General features: G+C 37.6%; 2 protein-coding genes and 2 pseudogenes across 2 annotated transcripts; 1 reads left to right on the forward strand and 3 right to left on the reverse strand.

Annotated features, from left to right (window-relative positions):
- Positions 1 to 381: 381 nt before the first annotated feature.
- Positions 382 to 4,328, reverse strand: LOC139824294 (E3 SUMO-protein ligase ZBED1-like). Its single transcript, XM_071796808.1, has 4 exons — positions 4,156 to 4,328; positions 1,873 to 2,254; positions 791 to 1,681; positions 382 to 414 (listed from the first exon to the last, which is right to left on the reverse strand). Exons 1-4 carry the CDS (start codon positions 4,326 to 4,328, stop codon positions 382 to 384), a joined length of 1,479 nt encoding a protein of 492 aa, XP_071652909.1.
- A 4,619-nt stretch (positions 4,329 to 8,947) lies between these two features.
- On the reverse strand, positions 8,948 to 10,163 carry LOC139824315 (uncharacterized; annotated as a pseudogene).
- A 281-nt stretch (positions 10,164 to 10,444) lies between these two features.
- LOC139824314 (uncharacterized) lies at positions 10,445 to 11,574 on the forward strand (annotated as a pseudogene).
- A 6,372-nt stretch (positions 11,575 to 17,946) lies between these two features.
- LOC139824308 (uncharacterized) lies at positions 17,947 to 21,052 on the reverse strand. The gene has a single exon (XM_071796842.1). It carries the CDS (start codon positions 20,117 to 20,119, stop codon positions 18,992 to 18,994), a length of 1,128 nt encoding a protein of 375 aa, XP_071652943.1. The 5' UTR covers positions 20,120 to 21,052; the 3' UTR covers positions 17,947 to 18,991.

Consider the following 21,052-nt stretch of genomic DNA (forward strand, 5'->3'; position numbering starts at 1 on the left):
AGGGAACGGGCTTGGAAAAATTAGCGGGGAAAGAAGACCCTGTTGAGCTTGATTCTAGTCTGGCACTGTAAGGAGACATGAGAGGTGTAGCATAAGTGGGAGATGGCAACATCGCCGGTGAAATACCACTACTTTCATCGTTTCCTTACTTACTCGGTTAGGCTGACCGAAGCAGAACAGAAAGTCAAGATGTCAAAATAACGACAAAATGATTTATTTATTTAGTCGACCATACATGCCTTTTCAAGTCACAGCAAGTATTAGAAAATGCACAGAAAAGAACAAGGTTCTCTGTAAGAAAAACAAAGACTAGCATATATATAAAAAAGGAAAATAAAAATCTCTTTTATTTATTTACTCTTTTAGACAATTATATTTATTTCAGTAGGTTTCCCAAATTCTAAAGTTATTTAGCTGAAAAACAAAAAGGTTGCTATTCTAACATGAAAAAACAAAAACATTTCAGACAACAAAAATAATTAATTAATTAGAATAGCTCTGTAATTAATTAGAGTTAATTAGAGAAAATTAATGAAAAATAGATTAGTGTAACTCAACTAGACATCATAAATTAATTGATAAAAAACTGGACTATTTAGGATTACTTAGGTCAAATAAGAGACCTATTTTGGTGTAGAAATATTAAATGAGATACATTCTCTGGTAACAAACAACTTCGTTTCGCCGAGACAATATTTCCTGCAGTGGAAAACACTCTTTCCGCTGTAGCAGATGAGGCGGGAATGCACAAAAGCTGGCGGGCTATTTTAGCCACTGCTGGGAAGCATACTTCATGTGCCTTCCACCAAGCGCACAGATCAAGATTATGGTCAATCTGAGTTTCCGCGACGTATTTGGCAAAATCATCACCCTCATGATTTTTGTCTATTCCGAGGAGAAAATCCATGACCGTCAAGCCTTGATGCTGCTCGTTGCCACTAGGTGTGGCTAAATGTCCATGGTTTAAATTAGTGCGCCTTTGCACTTCTGTGTGTATAGATGAGCGTACACTTTTAGATGGTTCCGCTGTCAACTTCTTATGTCGAGGATCGAGTAAAGTGGCCATTTGCATCGCTTTCACTTCATTGTTAACGTCAATATTTTCCATCTTGAATCGATCAGTGAGGTCTAAGGCCGCTCGAACTTTAAAAGTTCTTTGTAAAGAACTATCATCGTCCTTTACCAGTAAATGGCGATTGATTAAATTGTAGATAATGGGACGCACTATACTCAATGTGATGGACTTTTCGGCGCATAAGATTGTGGTTGCTTGTTGGAATGGTTTTAGCAATACTGTAAGCTGCATAATTTTTACCCACTCTGCTTCGCATAGCTCTAACTTAGCAGCAATCGCCGACTTGAATACGGACCGGTCACTTAAAGCTGCCATAATGCCGGAGCGCAAAGTTTGGAGTCTATCTAACATAAAGAATGTGGAATCCCAGCGTGTCGGACATCTCTGCATCAGTCGCAATGTTGGCAATCCGAGACTTTTCAGCTTATCCTCTAGAGCGGTTGTTCTGCTATAAGAGTGCCGGAATGCACTAACAATCTCTGCTCCTTTCTTTATCACAGACACACATTCTGATGCTTCTAAGGCTGTATTGACAGACAATTGTATGATGTGTGCTGCACATCGTACACTGAGCATACCGTCCGTATCGCCTAGTTCTTTAGCTGCCTTAACAATATTACTAGCATTGTCATGTACAAGTCAGGTAACTTTGTTAGTTAAATTCCATTCTTGCACAACCTCGCGAATTGTTTTCTGCAAATGTTCAGCAGTGTGGCTCTCGTCATCAAATTGACAGTGTGTGGGATCCAGTTGTCATCAAGGTAGTGTGCTGATAATGTTATATAACTGTCATTTGCCTTAGACGTCCACGCCTCTGTTGTAATGGCTACAGCGTCGACTTTATCTAATGTGGTGCGCACCTGTTCCGCTGCCTCGTTGTACAAAGTGCGCATTCGGTTGTCAATCGTCCTTCTTGAAGGTACTTTGTAACCTGAAACACTGATAGCTATGAACTGAATAAAACCTTCATTCTCTACAATCGATGTTGGGAGCATGTCGATCGCAATCATTTTGCAGATAGCCACGGTAATATCCTCTGCACGTCTAGAATTTACAGGTTTTTTCGTTGAAATAATATTTTGAGATGTAGTGAAGCGCCTTTTCTTGCTTTTAGGTTCTGACTGATCACATTCTTGGTCTAGGCCATTAGAACTCGAGTCAGAATCGCTCATGGTTTGCCTAGAAATCAGTAAAGTTTTGAAATTTTTATATCCTAAATTTATAGTAATAACTTTTTATCTCTAAATTGTGAATCGATCTGAAATTTAGTCCCGAACTTTAAAAGAGAATACAGAATATGAGATATATACACGGGGAGAATTTTCTCTTAAAATTTACTTTGAAATCATGGTAGTTGTGGGACAACATGTACCACCAAGAATTTTATACGAGCTATCCTGATTAATATCTACCATAATAAAAAATATTAATATCTATTACATTAAAAGATAAATTATGTTTGCAAAACGGGAAGAAAAGAGGCTATAAGGGTCAAACGCGGTTCTTCTTGCGTAATGTCTCATTTATTCATCTTCTTGGATATAACTTCAAACGTTTCGGCTCAATTTCGAGCCATCCTCAGCGATAACAATGGTTAGCCCACGATCTCCAAACCAAATAGCAAGCTCGTCGACTCGTGTTATTTGTACCAAATGATCCTTATCTGTAAGATTTTGATGTAAAATCAAAACTTAATTAACCCGAGACAGTGATTAACTTACCAAATGGCCAAAGAGAACGTGGGAATTAATAAATAATCGAAGTGACTTGTCGGTAACATCGACCTTTTGAAAACGACGGACGGAATAAAAACATTTAACGTAACGCAGTCAGAATTCGAATGTATACATAGATAGTTGTGTCGATGATAAAAGTATTATTGTGATAAAATTCAAAATACCAATGAGAGCACGAGAGCTCGACGCGTCATAACAATTGTACAGCCAATAAAGACATCAATCGTAGGCATGGTTTACAATTTATTTAAAATAGTTATGTATGCGTGATTTAGAAAATCGGTGTCATTTTGCAAATTAATACTATTTTCCTGTAGTTTTATGTGAATCATTTCAGAAATTAGTCTCCTGGATAAATATTTCTCTTTGTCTAGGATTTCCACATTCGCCCAGTCAAAATCGTGATCTAGATTCTGCCTGTGTTCAGTGACGACAGATTGTGTCGAGGTAATTCTGTTAATGTGGCTCCGATGTTCAGAAATTCGAGTTTTTAATTGCCTTTTAGTTTGGCCTACGTATGACGCGTCACATTCTCTACAGGAAATTTTGTAAACCACATTTTTATTCGATTGAGCTGGGAGGACATCCTTTTGTACTTTAATAAATTTTTTAAGTTTGTTTAGGCTGAAGAAAGACAATCTGACATTAAGATCCCCGACAACTCTTGTAAAATCATCGGAGATCCCCTCAACGTATGGAACAGTAAACCATTTACGCCGTTCTTCCTCGCAAATGGTTAGAGATTCATCCTGTCTGCGAGTGCGTCTGTTAAGTAACGCTTTAATTCTCATGTTGATAGTATCAAAAATAAATGTCAAAGGATAGTCGTTCTTCAGGAGAGTATCAATTATAAGCCGAAATTGAGCCGAAACGTTTGAAGTTATATCCAAGAAGATGAATAAATGAGACATTACGCAAGAAGAACCGCGTTTGACCCTTATAGCCTCTTTTCTTCCCGTTTTGTTAATTCTCGAGGGTCCGTTTACGATTTACTGAAATTATGTTTGGTTAATTTTACTAAAATATATCTAGGAAATTTCAATAATTTTTCAAAATTTACCAATTTGCTTGGTAATTTTTATCACGTTGTTTGTAAAATGTCTTTTGTATATTTTAAAAATTCCTTGGTTACCAAGTTGTCCCAAGTTTGTAGTGAATTTAAGAGTAAAATATAACAAAAAATTTTCTCCGTGTACAAATATTAAATTTTATCAACTTCGTAGCATTTTGACAAACTCTCTAGAACATCCTTAAGTTATATACTGTTCTAACATTGAAAAGGGAAACATCAGAAAACGTTGAATAGTTTCGAATATACGGCAGCGTTAAAAATAAAAAACTTACCTGTGAATACGTGACGATGAAGCTCCGAGCACTACTTTGTGTTTCTTATTATAATGGTTCCACAGACATGTCGTGGAACCTTTATGAGACAGTTTTGACTCACAGTACTTGCATGCCGCCTCGCTATTGTCGGCTGATGGCATAAAATGCTGCCACACTTTACTTTTCCCCATCGCTGAAAGAGTCAGATGTTCTAACTTTTGCTGCGTGCTCAGTTTCTATCCAGAATACCGATTGAAATAGTATTAACTAAATTTCAAACCTTTGTATGGCTGTTACTGGCCTCCCTACACCAAGTGCTTGCTAATGGTCGTGCGTCTATGCCGCCTATACGACACTGCTGTACTAGACACTCGACCAAGGTGAAATCAACAAATACGTAGCAAAAATGAATACGTAAGTCGAGAAGTGTTATGTTGACATAATAAAATTTGAAGTTTAGCATGATAGCCGCATATAGTAGAATTAAGGTTTTCAGTTTTCTACTTGTAGAGAAATGTACCACATTTGTCTCCGCAAAGCATAAAGTTTTTTTTCTGCTTTCCACCAACGCAAAGTATGCATATCTGCGTACGCATTATTTTAATATTAGAAATATTCGGATAATACGTATGTATATTCAAAATATCCGAATAATACGGATAGCGTGTTATTCGGATAATACGAATAACCAGTTATCCGAATGACCGAATAGTTATTATTCAAATATTCGGCTATTCGAATAATTTTTATTTTAACTGATTATCCGAATATCCGGACATCACGAATATTCGAATTTTAATCGCACCACTAATTCACGTTCGAGTTTGCCTGTCACTGCAGGATCCCCTTATGGACAAAAGTCGACTTGAAGTTGACTTGAAGTCGGCGAATGTCTCAAAAAACGCCGAAGTTGACCAAAAGTCGACTTTCCGTCATGACAAGAAGTCGACTTCCCGTCATGACGAAAAGTCGACTTCCCGCCAACTTTTAAAGTCGATAAAATAAACCGCCGCGTACGTCTGGAGGTCGATTGACGGAAAGTCGACTTTTAGTCGGCGTTTTTTAAGACATTCGCCGACTTCAAGTCGACTTCAAGTCGACTTTTGTCCTTAAAAAAGTCGACTTCTCTGCCAAGTCAGTTTTGGTAAAAGTCGACTTCAAGTCGACTTAAAGTCGACTTTTTGTTCTTAGGGGCTACATTTTACAATAAAGCGGAAGCAATCTTGAAGGTTCAAAAACGTTATTTGAAGAAAACACCAAGGGTGCGTTCAGTTTGGACGCTCACGCGTTGTAAGCGTTTACGGATCGACTAATGACGTCATCGTTGACGTCATAACTTCTGCTGACAAACGCTTATTTTTGCAAGGTATAGGGCAGTGTGAGCGTGATCAAGCGTAAGCGCTTACGTTCATTTCGGAACGCATTGTTAGCGAATTGCATATCAACAAACATGTCGTCGAATCAAATTATAGACAAAAAAATTGTAACGATATTCCAATTTCCAGCATTTAACGCAGTGGCTTTTCCTACATTGAATTTCTCACAAATGGATCTGTACATAATTTAAATATTAAGCAAGGAAAAATTATATGCATACACAAATATAAATTAAAAATTGAATAAACGAAATATAGGCTCTCCTGAATAAATCAAATAAAGGGAAGTGAGAGAGGCAATCAGAGCCACGCGCGGTAATTAATGCGCAATAAAAATAAGTCAATAATAAAATATATTAGTTAATACAAATTCGGACATTTCAACACTTTTTTTGTCATCTTCAGCGTAAAAATGAAAATAATACATGAAAATTTCTCGATAAATTACAGTCAATCGCGATAAAATGAGTCAATCAGTAGAAAAGCGCAGTCAAATCAATAAAATAAAATTCATACGAATGTTCGGTAGTCTGTCAAGATATGGAAATACTCCGAATCGATCGCACCTTCGACGTTTACTCCCAGGTTGGAAGACCAGACCAGGTAGAAAGGAGAGATTTGATTGTCCTTTCTAAACCGTAAATCGGAGTCACAATATGTTAAAAAACGCAATGTATCAGTATTAAAATTACAATCACGAATTCTTGCTTACGGACCATTACAGACCAGTAAGTCGCAGTGTTAAAATGTCTCTGTCGCTTTGACATGTCGTGAGTGAGTGAAGCGTTGGTAGAAATCGGAAGGTTAACATAATAAAAGCGGTGTATACATTCGAGTTTAATTGTGGGGATAAAAATTCACAACGAATAAATTCTTGATAACTCATCAATAACGTTCAAATAAGTATCCGGTAAACCTTCCGTGTCCGTCTGCAAATTTAATCCATTCCTGTCTCTTTATGCACAGCATCTCGGAAATTAAGCGTTTATAAAAATACGATTCATTATCTAGAATTTCCACATTATTCCAATCAAAATTATGATCCAATGCTAATCTATGATCTGTTATAACAGAATGATTAGATGTAGGTATTCTAATTTATATATGGTTCTGATGTTCCTTATTAATTCTTGTTTGTAATTGTCTGCTCGTTTGGCCTACATAAGATGCGTCGCAATCATTACAGTTAATTTTGTATACTACGTTACATTGTTTAGAACGTGGGAGACTATCCTTATGAGCTTTTATGAAGGTTCGCATTTTGTTTAAGCTATTATACGATAATCTCACTTTTAAATCCATTATGTTCTTAAATTGTTCGGTTTAAAAAATTTAGAGTTATTTGTTGTGAATTTTTATCTCCACCATTAACTTATGTATTGTATTGTATTGTATTATTTATTGTCTCTCCTCTTAGGGTTTACAAGGCGTTTTTTTTATCACGAGGAACGTTCCCAAACCTCGTACATTTACATAACATTCACTCTAGCTTCCAAACATAAACATAGACATAGATCAAATCCCCGAAGTCGACCTCCTCTTCTTACATGTCCGCTTCCGCTCCCTGTGGTCGTTTTCCTCTTCCTCTTCCTACGCTTCGTCTCTCCGTGGCCCTCTTCCTCTTCTTCTTTCTCCGCTTCCGCTTCGTCCCCGCCCTCAGACTTCACTCCCCTCCCTCCCTCCTCTTCTTACTTAGCCCAGGCCCTCTTTCCTCCTTCCTTATTCTCCTCTTCGGACTCATCTTCGACGAGCAACTTATCCTCCATTTCCTTCGATATCTCCTCATCCTCCGATCTCCCTGTACTCCTACGTAACCTCTCCTCTATTTTCTCCTCTCTCTCTTCTCTCTCCCTATCTCTCCTTTCCACTGACTTGTCCTCGTGTATTTTCACCCCTACTCTATTCCCCGCCCTACTTCTTGCTTCCAGCACCTGCCACTTTTCCTCTTCGTCTCCCAACTTCACCAGTATGGTTAGCCAAATTCCCCTCTGTCCCACCACAATCACCTCCCTCACCGTTACCCTCACCTTAAGCCCTTCTGCGAACAGCTCCTTCACCTTCTCCTAGTTCGACCCCTTACCTCCTCATTTTTCCTTCTCTACCTTTAAAATTACGTTCCTTTTCCTTTGCTCGTCCTCGTTCCTTTCACCTGTCCCCGCCCACCATTTCCTCTTCCCCCCACCATTAACTTATGTATACACCGCTTTTATTATGTTAACCTTCCGATTTCTACCAATGCTTCACTCACTCACGATTTGTCAGAGCGACAGGTACATTTTAACACTGCGACTTACTAGTCTGTAATGCTCCGTAAGTAAGAATTTGTGATTGTAATTTTAATACTGATACATTGCGTTTTTTAACATATTGCGACTCCGATTCACGGTTTAGAAAGGACAATCGAATCTCTCCTTTCTACCTGGTCTTCCAACCTGAGAGTAAACGTTGAAGATGCGATCGATTCGGAGCATTTGAATATCGGCATATCCTGACAGACTACCAAACATTCGTATAAATTTTATTTTATTGATTTGACTGCGCTTTTCTACTGATTGACTCATTTTATCGCGATTGACTGTAATTTATCGACTGAAATTTTCATGTATTATTTTCATTTTTACGCTGAAGATGACACAAAAAGTGTCGAAACGTCCGAATTTGTATTAATTAATATATATATTTAATTATTGACTTATTTTAATTGCGCATTAATTACCACGCGTGGCATTGCCTCTTTCACTTCCCTTTATTTAATTTAAAAATTGAAACAACAATGTGTAATAATAATATTAATAACATACCGATGTGAATCTGGGGTGACCATTTTTATAGCGATAAATAATTGTTTTTTAAGTGATATTGTTTTACGTCCTAATTTTGATCTTTATTTTAGGTTTTAAAATTTGTAGAATAAAATTAAATTTATTCTAAAAAAAAGGATTTATTTTAAAAATTAAATATTCTTCCTCGAATAATAATTCTAATAATGTTATTATATGTGCAAATATAACACACAATAACCTATCGTCTGCCATTTTGACGTGCTCATAGTCGCTTACATTGCCAAAACGAACGACATTTCTTACTATTGTGTAAGCGCTCAGGGTGAGGGACGATCACGTTCGCGTTTTCCGGCGCCGCGGGGCAAGGGGACCCGCGTTCGCGTTTCGCCGCGCCGTGGAGTCCGTGACGTCACACTGCACGCTCGCGTTGTCTCCCCCTCGTAGATGTTTCCCCCCGTCCCCCGTTCGTCTTCTCGTTCGCGCGGTCTCTTTCCCTCGCGCGTTCTCGCGATCGCGTATCTTTTCTTCGCCAGCGATATTTAATCGTTCAGATTTTCGCGATATTTAATTTTTAATATTACATTTAAGTAAACGATAAACGAAGACAGCTTTATGACAGGAAATGGGATGAACGGTAAATGACGAGGAAAAATAATTACAACTTTTTTAATCATATTATATACATTTATTTATCATGTAGCGCATTATACACAATAGTATCCAAAGCGTAGGCTAATAATTCGCAATCAATAATCAAATTTTTATCATAAACGTCACGCAAGATTGTAACTGCGTTACATTTATCGGTAATACAATTTTGACGTAAAATTGTTACAAACTGTTTGAATTCTTCACTTACGCCGTGAACATTTTGACATAGTTGAAAATACACATTCTCGACGCAATGTTCTAGTTCGAACAGGAAGAGTACAGTTGATGGTTTCATGTACAAGCTGGTGCCGCACGTCGTCAATTTTGTAATATCTGCGTCACGTATTTTAACAAGCTCCAGATCTCAAAACGTTAGCGATGATGGTGCCGATGACTGCACGAGTCGCTGTATATCTGCACGTTTTTCGATGAATGTCACCCACGTTGCATGTGGCAGAATTATCCGATTGCCTCGGTTATCGCCAATAAGTATATCCACAGAGGACATAGGTCCCGCATTGATTCCAACATCCAAAAATTTATACGCTGTTGATGTCAAGGCAAATCTCCTTCCCAAAATACGTGGTGTGTAGCGGGGTTTATCAAAACTGAAAAAATACAATTATATGTTTATAAAAGTTTTTTTTGCACAAGTATATATGAAAATTAGCGGTACTTACTCATTGTGCTGTTTCCCACACGTTTCGTCCTGAATCGGAACGTAGTAGTTCGCACCATGAGTGTTCATCGTATCTGGAGGCTGTTTATTGCAACTTACTCGAACCGTATCGAACTCTCGACTGCGCTCTAGAATCCACGTAGACCATTTATACATACCCAAAACTGCAAATCTTGCAAAAATAGCGCCAATGTACGGCTGCTGCATGGTGACCGCCACCACAATCCACATATACGTTAAATGTGATATCTTTGTCAAGAACATTCGTGATGAGATCACCTCATCGGGCATCAAATATGATTTCTTTTCAAGAGCATACGTGTATCGCGATGATTTCATCGAACACGTGCAAAACTGCCATTTTTGCAATTTCGCATAAGTCAATGGAGCGTTATTGTTTTCAAGAACATGTCGCGACGTGTCTCGCGATGATTTTATCGAACACGTGCAAAACTGCAAAATTTGCAATTTCCCATAATTCAATGGAGCGTTATTGTTTTGAAGAACATGTCGCGACATGTCTCGCGATGATTTCATCGAACACGTGCAAAACTGCAAATAGCGCCGATGTATACGGCTGCTGCATTGATACAGATCAAATCACCAAAAGTCAATGGCGCGTTTTCGCGAACGTACGTGTCTCGCAATGATTTCATCGAACACGTGCAAAACTGCAAATTTTGCAAATAGCGCCGATGTACGGCTGCTGAGATGAAATTAGATGTGATAAGTAAACGATGCATCATTAGTAGAATATAAAATGACGAATTTAGGGGATACGCTCAATAGTCGAAAACTGGAAGTCGTGAGTGCAACAAATGGCGTTAGCAAGAGGATCATGCAATAACATGGAGCAGGAGTTGTTGGAGCAATCCACCCTGTTAAATTCGAGGGAAGACTTTGTCGCGTGGGAGCAACGATGCGACGAGTTTATCGAATCGTTGGAAGAACAAAGCCGAATTAAACGACCACGATTATCAATCGATCAGTCATCGATCGGTCTCAAACAGTCATTGGTCGCTTGTATCGCAAGACTCGAAGGTTTGAAAGACTTGGTACGTCAACGTTTCGTACATGTGGGTGCGGGATACAGTGCGAGTGAGACAGGACTCAGATGGCGCGAGATAGATCCGGCTTTTGAAAGCCGTATATTGACTGGTGCGATGATAAATTCCAAACACATCGATTCTCGTCAATTTCTTATAAATGCGAGAGAAATTGTACTCAGTCATGTGCGGAACGTCATGCAACGACATGACAATGTAAAAATTAACACAGTGTTTAATGGTGAATTTGTTGCGGGTGACAAACGCGCGAATAAAAGTATCGCAACGAGAAACTATGAACTTTTTCGTGAGTCCGATCTGCATGAGTGGTACAAGAGACACGTCATCGAGCCTACCTTAGCAAAGCTGGAGGAATTCCAGGAACGTGATAGCGGATGGGCGTTATCGCGTATACTCAATTTAATGGTAAACGTGAACAAATACAATCCATTGCACGCGGGGTGTTTTGTGGAAATACCGCAAGAAATTAAAAAGAAGAAGGCGGTAATAAACGTGCGATCAATGGACAATGCATGTTTCGCATGGTCAGTGGTGGTTGCTCTGTATCCAGTTGAGGAACACGCATCTCGGAAATCGTCGTATCCACATTACACGTCGGTGCTAGATCTTACAGATATTGAGTTTCCGATGACGTTGAATCAAATTAAACGGTTTGAAAATCACAACAACATCTCCATCAACGTGTACAGCATCGAGAAAAAAACAAGAAACTTGCTATCTTGCCAATACGTGTTACTGACCGAAAGATGGACAGACACGTAAATCTGCTGTACGTGCATAACGACAACGTGGGACATTTTGCATGAATCAAGAACCTATCCCGCCTCGTGAGCTCGCAAATCAGTAAAAAAGAGCACAGGAAATACTTTTGCGATCGGTAAGTACCTATAGTTCTTTTAATAATATAGAATATTTTGTGTATAAAAAATTTATAATATTTGCGTTTATTTTTGCAGATGTTTACACTACTTCAGCTCCAACGAGAAATTGGCTGCCCACACCGTCGACTGTCAGGAGATGAATGACTGCTGTCACGTCTGACGGTATAATCACCGCTATATTCCAGCCGCATAAATTTTTCGATTTCCATCCTAATTGCACAACACCTGAAAACAATATAAGAATAAATAATCACACCTTAACCTAACTGTCACAACAATCACTCAGCTGATGCGAGCACGCGTTCTTAAAGTAGTAGACACAAGCCTAGAGAACATGACTGCCTAAAGGCACCTTTTCAAGTTTAAGCCCCATTTTCATGAATCACACTATAAACTTTTGGACAATTGCTTGTTAAGACTTCCCAGAATCACTAAAATTGATCATAAATGAATATTACAAGCTTTATGAGATCCTTTATGCAATATAAATTCAATTTAACACACGAATAAATACATGTTCCATAAGAATAAACTCAGAAAATTAAAATAAAATATAAATAAATAAATTAAAAGCAGATTATTTATAAGAACATAACCTTTTGTACCTAAGGAACATTATCACGCTAAAATAATAATTATCTCATTAGCATTTTTTCAAACATGATTGTTATAAACAATTAAATTAATTTATTAACAGACCTAGCTAATGTGACTGATGGAACTATTACAAAAAGTCAAACAACTTTTGGTTATAAACCATTATCGTATCTCTTAAAATAAATTAATTAACAATAAAATTTATCATAAAATTATTATTAAAAATGACGAATAAAATTACTGCAGACACTCAGCAGAGTATGTCAAGTAATCCCACAAAAATTCTCACATCATATCTCTTCTTAATTCCGAGATATAATTAAAAATTATGGAAATCCATAAAACACAAAAATTTTAAACAACCTAAAATAATGCCCTTAATTATCTAAACATAACAAAAGAAACTCAATCTTTTTATCTCTTACCGTTCTCGAGTTATGAATTATTAAAGTTTCACATCCGCCATTTTGAATTTCCTACCCTTTAGACTTACAAAGACCAAATCCCTTTTACATTAATATTTTAGTCTTTTATACATTTTAAAGCTGAAAAATTTCATTTCTAAACAAAAAATTTTGACACTTAATTATTATGATAAAAATGGAATCTCTCATATTCCTAAATACCAGTAACGTTAACGCCGATTTTCTATATAAATTAATTAAATTAATAAACGGGATTGAAATTGAACATTCACTCCATGAAAGACGAGGATAGTTTAATACCAATTCACAAGGTGTAAGACAAGGATAGCCATAATTAATTCTTAATAAATTTAAATAAAATAAAAAACGAATAGTTTGCAATGAGAACAATATAAATGTGTATAAGGAATAATCACTAGAACCGATCAATAGAAAAACATTTACTATATAATTATTCAAAATTGTAACTTACTTTTATAAACAATCATAAACAAATTACTGACCATATCAATAAATATTTTTAACTTATACCTCAGATCGTATATAACAATTTTTATATAAGACAAAACCTTGTTAATCCATTAATGAAAGCTATATGAAAATCCAAAGGAAAAACCACCCGGTATAAAATATATGTCCCCAAAAGTTACCAATAACATAGTATTGCATATTCGTATTTGGTTAATTTAAAGGACATCGGAATTCAGATTTTAATATCCAGTAAACGACAATGATTAAAAATCCCCTTTTATATACCCTGAAAACTTGAACCTTTTCCCTTAAAAATAATATATAAAGCATAATTTTCACTAAACTCCTATACCTAATTAATCGTAAAAATACATACCTCTGTTTGTGCAACAACACTGAAATATATAGTAACAAAAACTCGTCTTGATACATATAAATTTCGACCGTACATATAAACCCCGTATCAGTACACCTACGAAAAATGATAATAACTTTTATTTCTGCAATTGTTTATTTACGAAATATTTATAACAATAAAATAACGAATGCTCATAAACAAGATGATATTAGAAATTCAAAACCTCTTAAATAAAGAGAACATAATAATATCAATATGCGAATTAAAAAGTACCAATTTATTTAATTAATAATTTGTTATTAACAAACACATATATTAATAATGAAATTTTCCAATGTTATATTATTCTTTAATGAAAGTCCTACAATATATTTCCTATACATTCCTATCAAATTCCCAACCATTCGCGAGATATAAAAATAATAAAAAATCTTATATATATATATATATAAAAGTGATGTTAGCGGTAATAATAATGATTCTAATATCAGATTAATAATATATATCGTGCAGATAGAAATGGTCAGCATTCTCATTAGTACAGGAAATCAATGAAATTAAATTGTATATATATATATATATATATATATATATATATATATATATACAATTTAATTTCATTGATTTCCTGTACTAATGAGAATGCTGACCATTTCTATCTGCACGATATATATTATTAATCTGATATTAGAATCATTATTATTACCGCTAACATCACTTTTATCAATATTATTATTAACAAATATTTATATATACTTACCAAAATTAATATAAGTATCGAGCGTCACACGCCGAAGTGTTACTCACGAACCTGAAAAAGATAAAATTGTATTATGCGTAGCATAAGGAACACGAATCCGAGCGAGATGCGAGTATTGTACAATCTGAAAGAGAGAAAGAGAGAGTCAGATATACCATATTAACTGTTAGACGAAGAGAGCAATATCTTTTATACTTTAGGCATACTAATAATGACTTTAATTGTACTATTGAATTATTCTATTGTATGTAAAGTATGTCTAAAGAAACTTAAATAATATTCAACATATATTTGCACATTTTAAAACTAAAATATTAAAGATTTCTTATTTTCCTTTATGATAAAAGTCATATTGAAATTTTATAATGAAAGAAAGTATCGCTCTCAATACAAATCGCTGTTAGACTAGAGAATAAAAATAGAATTCAGACGAGTCACCTGTATGACTCATTCGAGTGAATCTAGTCTTCGCATAGACCATATATGGATATGTCGAAGCAGAGCGCAACGCATGACCATATAAGGTAATGAATTTCAAGACACCACCCTATGACTCATTGCTGGCAAGCGAGCCACACCACTAGAAGTAGACTCACATCCGCTAGACAACGCCTTATGACTCATTGTAACGAGGTGCGGTCACCTCCCACTACCGTTTCCAAAATTGTATAAAAACAGAATCTTTCACCCTCTCGACGGAGAGTGTGGAACGAGCCAGGAAAGGTCACATATCTTATACTTGTTCCATCCTCCCACATAAGCCACTTGTATCGTAAAAGTTCTACAATAAATATCATACTCTTTTATATCAAAAGAAAGATAAAGATTATTGAATTACCTACCTTCGACGGATCCAAGGAGCCATAATCTACGTCGCCGACCAACAGCTAATTATCCTGGGGTTTTACCTCCTTAACTGCAAGAAGAACCCATAAAAATTGATTTCGACGGAGACGTTCTGCCGGATCGAGCCACCTCGCATCACCCAGGACGTCACACCAGTACTCCCATGCAACCATATTCTGTTCCGAGGCGAGTCTCGTCTCAGTACTGACCGTGTATAAGGCCAAAAATAAAATTGATCTACGGCCGAAAGTCGGCTCAGTACTGGGGATGTATTGGGTCGACTTAGAAAATTTTCGCTCGGGACCGGAGGTAACAACCGCGCGAAAGCAACACGCCGTGAGGGGATTTAGAAAGCTTTTTGCTCGAGCGGCGCCGGAGGTAACGACCGCGGCACAAAGCAACACGCCGCGAGTAATATGGCAATCAGTGTTGTCCCCGTACTAGTACTCTGTGTCGGGCCAAAGTTGGCGCCAAGAGTTAGCCCAATACTGGCAATCAGTGTTGTCCCCGTACTAGTACTCTGTGTCGGGCCAAAGTTGGCGCCAAGACTAGGACCCGTGTTATCATTCCGACATTGTCCCAGTAATAACCCCGATCTTAGCTTGTACTGGCCCAGAATCGTCAGCCAGTACTGGTAATTCTGGCACCAGTACCAAGCCAGCACTGAGCCTTTTTGAAATTCGCACATGGGGGGATATAAAATTGCGTGAGGATTTGCGTTGGTTCGCGCTTATCGCTCGACGGATGTCAATAGGGCAGCAAATAACTCTGGAATAACTTTGAGAGATAACCGCGATCACGCAAACGGAGACGATCTCCGACGACGACGATGACGACGACGAAATGTTAAAATATAAACTCGCGTACGTTGAAATTGTTTCTATCCGTACGATTATTGCAATGTAGATTTCAGTAATTATTAAAATAGAAATAAACACGATGCGTGCGCGGTTAAAAATATCGATGACGCGTAAGCGTCCGCATTGTGAGTCGAGGCGCGAAAGATCTCCGACGACGACGATCGATTGTCGTGGGCCGTCGATCGATTACCGACGCACCGCCGTCGTGACGGGGGATCCATCCGCGAAACTGCGGAGAGGCGTTTCCGTCGTGCCCCGCCGCGCAAGAGGGAAAATTCGGAGTGGCGCCCTTCCCGCCCCGCCGCGCGAGAGAGGATATTCGGAGTGGCGCCCCTCGCAGCCCCCCTCTATCCTGGTTTCGGAAAACAACGGAGGGGCGGCGCCCGTCTGCCGTCGCCATCTCCTCGCCCATCGCTTACGGCGGCCCCCACGCGTTCCGCTTCCTGCCCCCGACCCACCGTCAAGTGCCCCGCGAAGCCAAATGCCTACTTATGTCTAAACGTCAGCATTCTGCAAATCCATCAGATAAGAAATAATATTTTATAGTAAAAGTAAATATATTGGGAGCTTTCCAGCAAGCGACACAAGTTGATACAAGTGTCGTTTTGTCTTTGTTATTTATTGCTAAAAAAGAAAGATAGAATGACTGTGTCAACTTGTATCGCTTGTAGAAAAGCTCCCATTATATGCATAATAAAACTAGGAGCAGATTTGTTTTTTTTGTTTGGTTTTTTTATAAATGGTATATGGTAGGAAAATTGCCGAATAAAATACACATGACTGACAAATTATAGCTTTTATTCTGCAATTTTTCTACACTTATAAAATACATTATTTGTTAAATTATAATTGTATTTAATAACGTAACAATTTACATTATGTTTGTAACATAGATTTTTTTATTTTACGTATAAAAATGTGAAATGATTAATGGTCCAAATATTTGCTTTTATATTTAATTTTTATATTTTTTACTATTTTTATAATTTATATTTAATTTTTATCTCTTTTGAAGTGCAATTAAATAAACACTCTGTTCGTTCTATGGTAGATACATAGTACAGAAAATATATCTGATTTTTAGAAAAATTACCTACTTAAATTGTATTTCTTTCATGTATGTTATTTAAATTAAAAAACTAGTCATATTTGACAAATTAAATTAGACAAATATAGACAAATTAAATTAGACTTTAACAGTAAAAGTAAAAGATAGACGATTTCTAAATTTAAATAATATAGCGGTAAGTTATAATTACATATTTATTAAATCAATATTTCAGACTCTGACAGTGACGGTCCGACGGTATATCCTCTTCTTCATCTACATCAGAAAAAACAAAACTTTCAGTATATTATAATGTGGACGTAGATGATAAAAAAGAAAAGTTTGGAATATGCAAAGAGCAAAAAATAAAGAAACATTCAAACACTACGGGATTGAAAAAGCATTTAAAAATTGCTCACAGAAAAGAATTTGATAAATTGTATCTCACTCCACAATCAAAAAATCAGCAACTTTTACATTTTCCGCAGGTAATTTTAGTAAAATATGAATAAATGTACATGTATATAAATAAATGTATATGCGCATGAGGTGACGGATTGTTATCGTTAGAGACGTCACTTTGACGACATTATAACGTCATTTGACGCACTCCGCTATCTGGGTATATACAAATAATTAAAAATCTTAAAACATATTAGGAAAATTGCTCTGAATTAATATGCATGATTTGGTAAAGTGAGTGACACGTGAAAAGAATACAGCTATTGTTAGATATTTTTTCCCAAATACTACTCACGGTTAATTTTGTTAAAAAATATTTTGTTTCCATGCAAATTATTGCACATGACTCAGCAAAATTGTCATATTTTTAACTTGTTTTTGTTTTACAAAATTTAAGATAGACACATAAAATGTTCTCGAAAATTACTCATGGAGATACTCTATTTAAAAATCAACCAATTTAATTTAAAAGTATGTATTAAGAAAAAATGTTTTTATAGCTTTCAAAATTGCATACTAAAACTTCCTTTACCGTATATAAACTTTTTATTTTTATTTTATTTACGTTAATTTTAATAACCATTTTATGATTAAATTAAAGTTTTCTTGCAGACTTAATATATCATTTTATTGAGATTTACAGATTAGGTTGCTTACGTTCTTTTTAATATCTATAACATTAATAAATAACATTTATTTTTAATTTTAGGTTCAGGCTTTATGTAGCAATATTAGCTTCACAGGAAAAATAGTACAGTGGTTGGCAATAAAATATTTGCCGTTTAGTTTTTTTGATGATACTGCCACACAGAATTTTTTTGCTGCACTAAATCTTAATCTTGAGTATCCCAAACGCGATACTATGAAAAAGAGAGTATTGGAAATATTTGAAAAGAAGAAAGATGCAGTAATCAATATATTGAAAACTAATGAACTCAAGATTTCCTTCACGGTCGATGGTTGGACGTCCATCGCTGGGAAATCCTATTACGGTATTACTGCACATTTTGTGGATAGTAGCTGGAAACTACAGTCCATAGTTCTAGACTTTGTACCATTTAACGGAGTCCACACTGGCAAGGACATAGCAATGTTGTTCTACAATTCTTTGAAAAACTTCAATATTGAGTCGAAGATTCAAGGTAATAACACGTACAGTTGCAAACAATGAAATTAGATTTGTAATTTCTTGATTTTACATGCATTAATGCGTTTTTTACTTTCTCGAAACAAAGTACTGTTTATAGACGATGTAACCATAGGTATCGTCTTGGATAATGTTGCTAGCAATACTGTATTTATTCGAGAGCTACAGTTAATTTTACAAAGTGAAGGTATCGACTTTGACTGTAAAGATTGTCATTTTTTATGCTTTGCGCATATCTTAAATTTAGGCGTTCAGGATATACTGCGTGAATTACGATTAGATGATCCGGAAGAGTGTGAAGAAAGTGATTCCGATTATTCCAAAGATGAAGATAATGTGGTTGCAACAAATAATAATGCTCTCAATAATCCCATTAAAAATTCAGGGCTCTCTTTTTAAAATTAAAAAAATCTGAGCAAAGTACAAATATGCTGAAAAGTGCACTATGACGTCTCTGTAGGCCGCCAAAGAGAATCGCGACACTTCTCCTTGAGATCCTTGTAGTTTCTCGGCGAGGTGGACGACTGCAGTTCCGTGGGAAGATTCTGCGGCAGGCAGGACACGCAACTCTGCTGCACCTCGTTGCTGACCCTCCTCAACGTCCTGTCTCTGGATAGCGTCGAAGTGGTGAAGTCGCTGTCGCAGGTGTTATCCTCGCAGGACGCGATGGCGGTCGCGGAATCGCCGGCGCCGCCTTTGACGTCGATCATCTTCGGAACCGCCGGCTTCTGATGCGCGTGCAACGACTGCTCGCTCACGACCGGCACATTGGACATCGCGCCATTCGACATCGCGAAGTAATTCGCGCACGTGTCCGTCAGGAGGTCCTCGTTACTGGACCTTTTCCCGCCCGGCAGCGACGTGTGGTGAATCGTTTCGGAAGATCTCGCGGAAGACAATTTGGCAGCGACCGTAGCCGCGGGGGCGTATCCCTGCAAGCACTTGGACTGCTGCTCGTTACACGTCTGAAACGGCTCCCTGCCGCTCGGAGGCTCTCGATTAACGGCAACAATCTTCTTTGCGGTTTTCGCATAGTCTCTCGTACACGACTCGACGTTAAAATTTCTCCCGGTCGACGTAGACTGCGGTCGTCGCGATCTACCGACGCCGGTCTTGGAATAATTCGAGCAGTTCTGACCGGGACACTTCTGCATCGCGTTGGCGTGACTCCTTCCAACTTGCGACGAGCCTTCCTTGGGTGAACACTTGGCCAGGGTCTTGGTACAAGCGGATGCGCAGGTCGTCGTCGTTTTGTCAGTCCTGCAGGGCCTAGGCGGCTCGATCGCGACGAAAGTGGCGTCCGTCAAACTGAGGGGCGGCTGCAGGGAGTTGCTGGGAGCCTCGGAGACCACGGTGGGCGAATCGTCGGAATCGTTGTCCTTCATCGGTCGCCAAGGTTTCACCTTGTCGTCGGTGCTCACTGTCGGCGTCTCCTCCACCGAGAAGCACGGCAGACAGGATGCCGTGCCCGTCGTCGCCGGCCAGATGCACGACGACTTGGCTGACGTCTGGCCGCCGTTATTATTAGGCGGACCCGGCGTGTTCGACGGCGGCGGCACTTTCCCGAACATCTTCGCCGTTATTGCGACGAGGCGGTCGCGCAAGCTGACGACGCGAAACGACGACGGTACCAAGTTTTTGTCGCCAAAAATCGATATGTGCACACGCTGGAACTCAACTCATGACATGCTCAAAGTTGCATTATTGTTGAAGCCTGCACTAATTAGTCTGTTTCAAAGTAATACTGCATTTTACATGTATTTACTATCCGAAGAAAAATAGTGTTTGTGCTCAGAAGTTCAGAAATTTCTAAAACATTTTAAAACTGTATCTACTGTTCTTGGCGGTGACAGCTATGTATCCTTACCGTACGTTATAGTAGCATTCAATATGCTTTTAGATAAAATCGAGAATAAGATGCAAACTTTGAACCGCACTGATAAATTGTTCAATCCATACCAAGCTGGTCGAGATAAATTACTTAAACATTATCAGAAATCTAACTGGATTTACTGTATTTGCCTCGTGCTAGATCCGAGGCATAAAATTGAAAATTTTAATGCCACAACCTGGGGAAAAGAAATGAAAGATCAGAGTGTTAAAAAATTTGAAGATTTATATAAGAACAAATACTTTATTTCTTCAGAAAACTCCCTAAACAATGATTTGCGTAATTCCTCGACTGATGATGACGATGACATTGATATGAATGCAATCTATGAGAAATCTGTTAGCGATTCAGATTAAAGAAACGAATTAACAAAATATTATAATACAAGAAAAGCAGAAAAAAATGTTGAAATATTGACATGGTGGTCAACTCATTCACAAGAATATCCATGTTTAGCAAAAATTGCTCGGGATTTCCTAGGAACGCCAGCCACGTCTGTTCTAGCAGAACAATTATTTTCGAAAGCTGGATTAATCATACGCAAACACCGTAACCAGCTAACTGCTGAATCTGCCAGATCACTAATATGTCTAAATTCGTGGTACATGTCAAA

This window comes from Temnothorax longispinosus, unplaced genomic scaffold (assembly GCF_030848805.1).
Source record: "Temnothorax longispinosus isolate EJ_2023e unplaced genomic scaffold, Tlon_JGU_v1 HiC_scaffold_32, whole genome shotgun sequence".
Taxonomy (NCBI): domain Eukaryota; kingdom Metazoa; phylum Arthropoda; class Insecta; order Hymenoptera; family Formicidae; genus Temnothorax; species Temnothorax longispinosus.